Source organism: Zingiber officinale, chromosome 5A (assembly GCF_018446385.1).
Source record: "Zingiber officinale cultivar Zhangliang chromosome 5A, Zo_v1.1, whole genome shotgun sequence".
Lineage (NCBI taxonomy): Eukaryota > Viridiplantae > Streptophyta > Magnoliopsida > Zingiberales > Zingiberaceae > Zingiber > Zingiber officinale.
In genome coordinates, this window is record NC_055994.1 from 88429589 (window position 1) to 88438000 (window position 8412).

At 41.1% G+C, this 8412-nt stretch overlaps 1 protein-coding gene across 1 annotated transcript; it reads left to right on the top strand.

The window, feature by feature from the left end:
- The first annotated feature begins 1857 nt into the window (after positions 1 to 1857).
- On the top strand, positions 1858 to 2857 carry LOC121980897 (ethylene-response factor C3-like). The gene has a single exon (XM_042533167.1). It carries the CDS (start codon positions 1875 to 1877, stop codon positions 2631 to 2633), a length of 759 nt encoding a protein of 252 aa, XP_042389101.1. The 5' UTR covers positions 1858 to 1874; the 3' UTR covers positions 2634 to 2857.
- The last annotated feature ends 5555 nt before the right edge of the window (positions 2858 to 8412 follow it).

The following is an 8412-nucleotide window of genomic DNA, read 5'->3' on the forward strand; positions in this document are numbered from 1 at the left end:
AAAGTCCTAAGAAGACTAGTTCAAACTATGTCAAGTCAAATTGCTCATGAGACAATTCAAGTCAAGAGCACCCAAGAGACTAAGCCAAGTCGGAGTACTCGATAACCGGTTGAGCGACTCAGGGGAGACGAGCTAAAACTTTTGTGAGGACAATCGAGACCTATGAGAAACATGATTTCTTTAAAACTGGCACAAAAATTCTAACAACTATTAATCCAACCACGTAATGGCCATTAACTACCTATACTATTTGAAACAACTCTGATTTGATTAATGAGTATTCATTTCAATCAAAGAGCAGTACGTGGATGAATTTTTTTGTCTCGACCTATTTGACATCCAACATGAGTAAGATATAAATCATAGTCTTGCCAAAATCTACGTGATTATTCCCTCTTTTGTCTAATTTCCCCATTCATATCAAACCAATTTTATAAAATTTCCTCTAATTTTGCATTCAATTTCCCCCAACATTTAGTCTATTCTTTCTTTCTTTATTTTTTTTTTTTTAAAAAAGAATCAGCCGGTCTACATTCGGTCTATATCCGGTGTAATTTTGATATGTATGAATTCAATTAAAATGGGTTCAAATAATAAAGTAGATTAAAATAATTGATCTATAAAAGAAAGCATTCATCTGCATTTGGACTCCTCGTGCTAAATCAATACAGTTAGCCAACCACACCTCCCGATTTCGACAGATTACAGAGAAACACTTACGTGTTCCTTTTGGTTTCAGCTGGCCAATCCTAAACATACAATTGTTGTTGGATTAGAAACCTAGGCCAATCATCAAGCCTCTTGCTCCTTAAATTTCAAATATTTAGGATTCGAGCTCGACTTCACTTCAACCGCATCCATTAGTGAATGGAAGAGAGTATGGAAAGATTTATTTAGATCTAATTAAATGATTTAATAATTGAGTATAAAATTTTTTGAGTTATGATATGGAAATAGATATGATAAAATCTATTCACATCCACATAAATACATGTTTAATTTGTTAATTTTTATCTTATTATTTTTTTAAAAAAATTTGTTAAATATTCATGACTTTAATTTAAATTTGAAAAAAAAAAATATAATTATCCATGGTAATAAGATTTTTGAAGAGGATATGAAAATAAAAATTGAATATCCATAAAAATGAGAGTAAATATAATAAACGAGGATAAGAATAAAAAAAATATGAAACTTATCTAAATCCAATCAATTAAAATCCCTAGGACTCAGCTACATTAGACTTCAACTACATACTACATGTCATGATACTCTCCAATGTAGAATCTCATTTGACTAGAACTTTTCTTACTTACAGTCATAGAAAAAAAAGATGAAATCGTCACCTTAACGATCTATACAATATAGAGATCTCATTTTCTAAAAGAGAATAAATCACGATGTAGTGACTCCTTTAGTTAATCTCTAGGATGTCCTCACATAATGACCCTTTACGTGAGAAAAATTAAACACTCAATAAAATAATTCACACCAATTAAGAATTAACCTTAAAATTTATTAGAAAACCATTCATACATGTCCCGTAGTCATCCATGATCCAACGCCGCAAGCCTCATCGGATGCGTCAGCGTCGTTAGTTATGGGGAGCTCCTCTGGCTCTAAATAACTCGGGAGCTCCTCTAAATAAAATTCGATCCACCCCGACCCTTCAATTTAGGTATTTAGCTATCGAATTTGTGCGCCTCACGTGCCGCTGTGGCCCACCACGCACTGTGGCCCCCACGGAAGTCTATCCGTCCCTTCATTGCCAGTCCGCCGCCGCCGTTTGTTTCCAGTATAAAACGGCGCCAGCTTCGAGCCTTGTTTTAACTAACAGTCCAAGCTCGCTCCGGCAGGAATACAGCAGAGCATTCATGGAGCATTCCTCCTTCGATTCTCTCCACCAACACTCGCCGGAATCATTCACCGCCTCCGCCGAGGTCTCGCCCTTTCCCACCCTCACCCTCGGCCTTTTCTACCCGGACGCCCCTCTGCCCTTCAACATGAACGACTCCGACGAGATGCTGTTGCTCGGAATGCTCGCCGAGGCCTCTGGCGAGGCCAGCGAGCAGAGTCTATTCAGCCACAAGGAAGAGGAGGTAGACTCCTCGCTCGACAAGACCGCGGAGAAACCGGCGGCGCCGGCGGAAGCAGAAGCGAAGGAGAAGGCTTACCGGGGCGTGCGGAAGCGGCCGTGGGGGAAGTTCGCGGCGGAGATCAGGGACTCGACGCGGCACGGGATCCGGGTGTGGCTGGGGACGTTCGACAGCGCGGAGGCCGCGGCGATGGCCTACGACCAGGCGGCTTTCGCCATGCGGGGCGCCACCGCCGTGCTCAATTTCCCCGTGGAGCAAGTCCGCGAATCTCTCCTCGGCATGGACCGCCGGAAGGAGGACGAGGAGGTGTCTCCGGTGGTGGCACTCAAGCGCCGCCACTCCAGTCGGCGGAAGTCGATGATCAAGAAGGCTAAAGAGGAGATGAAACGCAGCAACAGCTGCAATAGCAACAGCAACAGCAGCAGTAGCAACAGCAGTGTTGGTGTGGTGGAGTTCGAGGACCTGGGAAAAGAGTACCTGGAGGAGCTTTTGTGGACGTCAGAGGTTGCTGCCAATCCCTCCTCTGTTTTTTACTGAGGGAATTCTCTTCTTGCTCTTCCTTCTTTAAGCAATGATAATGAGACTCGAAATTTTTGCTTCTGCTGATGCACAAACAACTGCTATTAATTGATCTTTTGAACATTGAAACGAAATGCAAAAGAATGATAACGACGATAAAAAGACAGATAACACGTTACTACGGCAAAATGATGAGATAAAATAAAGGACCTGCATGGGTAGCTGCTAAAAGCTACAAGCCTATACTATTGACACGTTTGCATGCTTTTGCAAACAACTAGGAAGGTGCGATTCACTCTTCCACCTGCGAATATCATTTTTTATTCTTTGCAGCTATTCATTTTGGTTCTGCTGCAATCACCAATTTTTTAGTTGAAATATCACGTTTCAAGTTTCCGTAATGCGTTATGCGACCAAGGATGAAGGATGAAGGATGAAGGATGAAGGATGAAGGATGAAGGATGAAGGATGAAGATGAAGGATGAAGTAGGCAGCAGAAAAATAAATATCAAATGGATGAACTGTCGGCCATAATGAATGTTAGGCATGCTAAGTTTTGGAACATTCATTTTTGATGCAGTTATATTATATTAAAGAAAGATACAAAATCACAGCTCTGATAAACCTTAGCATGCATATTTGTATTTTGCTATCATCAAAATGCTGTTAAACTTCTGACGCGGATGGTTTAAGAAAACACAGAATTTTTTTGTCCAAACCAAAACCTTCACGTATTGCAGGGAGAGATACGATCACCTTTATTTTTTTGTCTTTGCCATTGTTACCGCATGTATGATACGAGGTACGCCTCTACCGTTGCCTGCCATCACATCGATCACATTTAGTCAACAATAGCGAACCAGTTATAATCAAAGTAATCACTATCATGATAAACTCTGCGCAACGATCATTTAAGCTAAGCTTTGTCATTTTCTGATAATTTACAAGCGCATGAGTTGTCTCAGTGTTGAGTTATCAAACTAATCACTAAGACCATGATAGTATATCTTTCGTTTCACATGAAACAGATTTAAGTAGAGAAACAAACACTTTATCCTTTTCATCGAACCAGAATTTTTTTGGTTCTGAATCACTGAAGTTGGATACTAACTTTTATCTCATGCCATGCTCCTACCTATTGTCTGAAACACTTCTATTAGTTGTACCATCCTGGAAGTTATGTTTTTTTTTCTCTGATAGAGGACACTTTGAGTCAAAGTTTTCAATGTCAGATGAGGAGAAGCTTTGATGATCAAATTCAGTTCAGTGATCGGAGTGCATTAGTGTTTGCTACTTCTAACAGAGCACTTATGGATGACCGATAAGTATAGCTCATCATTGTCATAAAGGCATGTTTCTCCCAACTATTTGGGTCGATATGTAAAACATTTCTTCTATGGGGAACAAATGATGAAGCATTTCCACCTTAGATGGTCAGGAGATTCAATAGATACAATATAATCCATCATCTGATCGATTAGACCCTTCTAACTATAGAATCTTTTGGTCACTTTTGAATATGTTTATAATATGTTAATCTATTTTCTCTCACTTTATCATATTTAGATACAGTCTTAGGGAGGATTAAGGAAAATGTCAAGACTGACCTAATTATTGAGAAGCACAACCGTCTTGTTTCTTCTTTGTGTCTAAATTATTTGCCCATGTATTTGTAATATTACATGAGGCTTCAACCCCTCTCTGAACCAACCTCCTTTGAAGGTGATAAAAGGTTAGAACCTACTTCAAGCCCTTAATCTTGTCTAGGGGTTCTTGTTTTTCTTGCTTGAATTCTCACTTGACCTCACCTATCCTACCTCTGAACATGATTGAAGAAGCAAAACAATCAAATTTTGGTTTTTAGATGACAAGTCAACCAAAAAGTTTGGACATTGCCACGTATCTTTCTTTTATATAATTTTCGTCTAGTATATTTAATATTGACCTATAACAGAATTGGCTTTAGTGATGATTGAACTGGCCGCTTGACAGATTCAACAGATCCCGTTCGATAAAACTAAACTCACAGCAGACATGAGAAGACACTAAATTATATGAACTATTGAACCGTAGAATTTTTTTCGGCCAACTTTCACCTTAAGCAGATTGTATAGCACAACCTTCTATATAGAGATGCAAGGAGGGCACATGAGGGAAGCAAAGAAAGGTGGGGATCTTACCAACTGAAACACCCCATTTTCTACCTGTTCAAAAGAATAAAATCTGGTCTATTTGAATTATCTTGATCCAGGATAAGATTGTTCAATGTACAGCAACAACCAATAATGTGCAAGAGTTGGGCTGCAAACAAGAAATGTTTCTGTTATGCTGTCAGTCAAAAAACCCATCTTAGCATTTTTCTTCTTCCTTTTTTAGATTCAACTCTCAAGCCCATTGAGGTGAGGTACCATTAAAATATTAAAGATGTATTCGAGATCTATTGTCATTAACTAAATTTTGATATCCTATTCAACTTATAAAAGGAGAGGAATTGAAGATCTTGATATCCTTTTTATCATTCATTTTAGATTCTATAATATAATAATGCCTGTTCGAAATGGGCATACACATTACTTACATGGTGTTAAATTATATTTCCTATGATACACTTGCAAAGCAATTGAGTGCTTATCATGAATTAGGGTTCATCTACAAATTGATTATTGTTTCACATCATGTCAGAGAGCTTGTCATTCGAGTTGTAGTGATTTTCGATAGGTTATCCTAAAATGTAAATCTGCAGCATATTTCAGATCATGACCTAGAGAGAACATGCTAAAAATCACAGAAATAGTTCTTAAATCATGTCAGTAGTAAGCCTTAAATCTGAAGCATTGTTTTTGATAGTAGGAATCTGAAATTTCTAAAGCATTCCACGCCAAAATCTTCAACGACAAGAATAAAGGCGAAGTTATAAATCCGAACAAGATGGAAATTTCGATGGAGACGCGCATTATTGCACACTAACGCATGAAATCCGAAGAAGCCGGAAAACCCTAAATCGAGAACCATCGTCCACTCAAGCGATTTTGCACACTTCAAATCTGAATTGCTAGATCATCCGCAGCCATGCCAAGGATCAGGAAATCGAATGCGTACCTGATGAGCGAGGGGGAAAAAGTCGCGCAGCTTGCAGATTTTTCACGGCAGAAACAATGCTTTGCCCCGTCGCCTGCAAATCTAACCAATTTGGAGGAATCGCCGTGCAACGGAGATGAAAGGAAAACCCTCCGTCGAGTCACCGCTGCTCCGTAAAGCTGTCAACTTTATCAGTTTTGTATTTCAATTTTAATTTCGACCCAGAAATAAGAAGCATGATTTCAATATTTCATTCTCAAATTCGAAAACTAGATCGATTTCAAAAACGAAACTCAATGCAATAAGATAGAACATTTCTTAAATCATTCTGTTCTAGATTAATTTGATGCAGTTGAACATTCGAATGATTTCATCCGAAGTTCTAAACGTGATCTTATTCCTATCCAAAACAAAACCACGTCAAAATTGGAAAGGATTTTATACAGTTGTTGGAAATTATTTTAAATACTGGAAGTTGGAGTACTAGTATGAAAAGTGGATCCATAGTTTAGTCTATAAAAATTTGAAAAGTGAATAAAAAACATGGGAGCAAGCAAAAGGAGGGCGGGCGGCAGAGTTGTGGCGGTCGCGACGAAAATGAGAGGTCGTGCCGGCCTCAACTCCCGCGAGAAGACGACAATGTCATAGCCCACGCCGTTTCTCCTTCCATCAGAACTTGTTCACCTAATCTGTTCCCTCAAGATCAACAAAACATCGAGGAGGCAGAACCGCGGCGTGTCTAGCCTCTAGGGCTCTTGCACCTGCTGCTGTCGATGGCGTCGAACGGCCACTCCCGCGCATCGGTTCGAACTGAGCGCCAGGTTCCTCCCACGAAGGCCAGCAGCGGCGGGAACCCTCCAGCGCGACCTAGGGCGTCCTCGGCCAAGCGCTCTTCCAGAGTCTCCGTTGATGATGACAACGGTACTCGTTCTGTTCTTATGGAACTCTTTTCTCCACTTTTGCTGCTTTTATTATGGTATTCTATGCCTTATGGTTTAATAAAAATTTGATCTTTGAGTAATGCTAAGTTTTTATTCTTTCCCTTGGGAGTTGGGAAGCAGAAGATGGAATTACAATAATTCCATTGGAATAAGGAGTGCATTAATAAGATAACATACAAATGTATACATTTGAAAGTAGTAAAGGCTGATGATCTTGTTCGAAAACGGTGAAGAAGGTTAGCTAGGAATGTGGCTCTTCTGTTGACATCGGAAAGGCTCCGCTCCAATCTCGTGAAGACTCCACTCCGATCTGCAATACAAGAAATGTCAGTGCCAAGCCAGGGAAGAGGTCCTCGACGTTGACCCTCCGACGCGCAAGTCAGTTATCGGAATAGTAGAAGAAGGCAGAGCAACGTAGCAGCAACGAAAGCATAAGTGCGAATAGTGAATAACACATACCTCCGTTGGTGTATGAACCCCTTTTATATAGTGCTACAGTAGGCGACGTGCACGTTCCTCAAGGCGCGGACACGTTCTCTAAACCATCTTGTGAAAGAACAAATCAGAAAAGTGTTTCTGACACCATACCTTAACAGGGCATGCAAATATCTGACAAGACAGTAGAAACTTCCGTTGTACGATCTGCCTATTGATAATTCCATGTTGTCAGCGATATTACCTCCCAGAGGGATATTAGGAGATATGGGAGGGGTTCCATTCCCAGTCGACCTTAGCTGCTTTTCCTCGTAGTGACTTGATTCAGCTAATCATGTTTGGCCCGACTGGACATGAGCTCTGGTCGACCTGGCGCTCGCTCGACCAGTTATGAGAATCTAATGTTCTGGGTATACTGATCCTATTCGGACGAGCGATCCACTCCGCTGAGCTTCCTGGCCGACTGAACCAATCAAGCCTGATTGACAGTTGAAGTCGACTTTCGCACGACCCACTTTTGGTGAGCCCGTTGGTTCCCTTGCGTTGACCGCCTTAACTTTAACCTCCATATCGGCTGCTATCTTCGTCCTTGACCCGCACTTAGTGGGTCTCCCTTATCACCGCATCACAAACCTTCCCCTCAAGTCTAGTCGAAGGAGATTGTAAATCTGACTGACTAGACGAGTAGTATCTTCGGTGACCTTCCCCTGATTGGGCATTCTCTGTTCTCGAGCTTCCAATCGGCTCATATCATCTTCATAGTTGCCGTTTTGCTTTATCTTACTGACCTGAGCTTAGAGCCGCGGCTCGGCTATGACGAACATTGAGGCTGATGCTTCCCATGGGTTTAGAGCCGCCACTTGACTAATTAATTACGCACCTGAGTTTAGAGCCGCTGCTCGACTATCACTCAGTCAGGGATCTGTGCCAGTCGGGATGGTTGGCGACAACACTTAGAAATTTTTCCACATCTCGTCGCTCCTTCGAACGAGTGTCTTTTCTAGGTTGCTAACGTCCTCTCAATTTCTGAAAGACTATGCAAATCTCTGATCATTATTATTGAGCACGCTGGCCATGTCTTTTAATTAAGCCTCATTAATACTCCCGTGTCGCCTGCCGCCACGTGTCTCACCCTCTGTCATCGCACGCCTGATGTGAAAGGTGGATATTTGAGATTGATATGACAGACGTCGTTTCGAATTTAACGGCCGGATCTTGGTCTCGTTTCCTGTAACCCTCGATCGAATGGCTCAGAGCGACCGTTCGCTGGGCTTATAAGCCTTTACAGTCTTCATTTTCATATTTCGTTGCTTTTCTCCTTCGCGTATGTACTCTGCCGATTT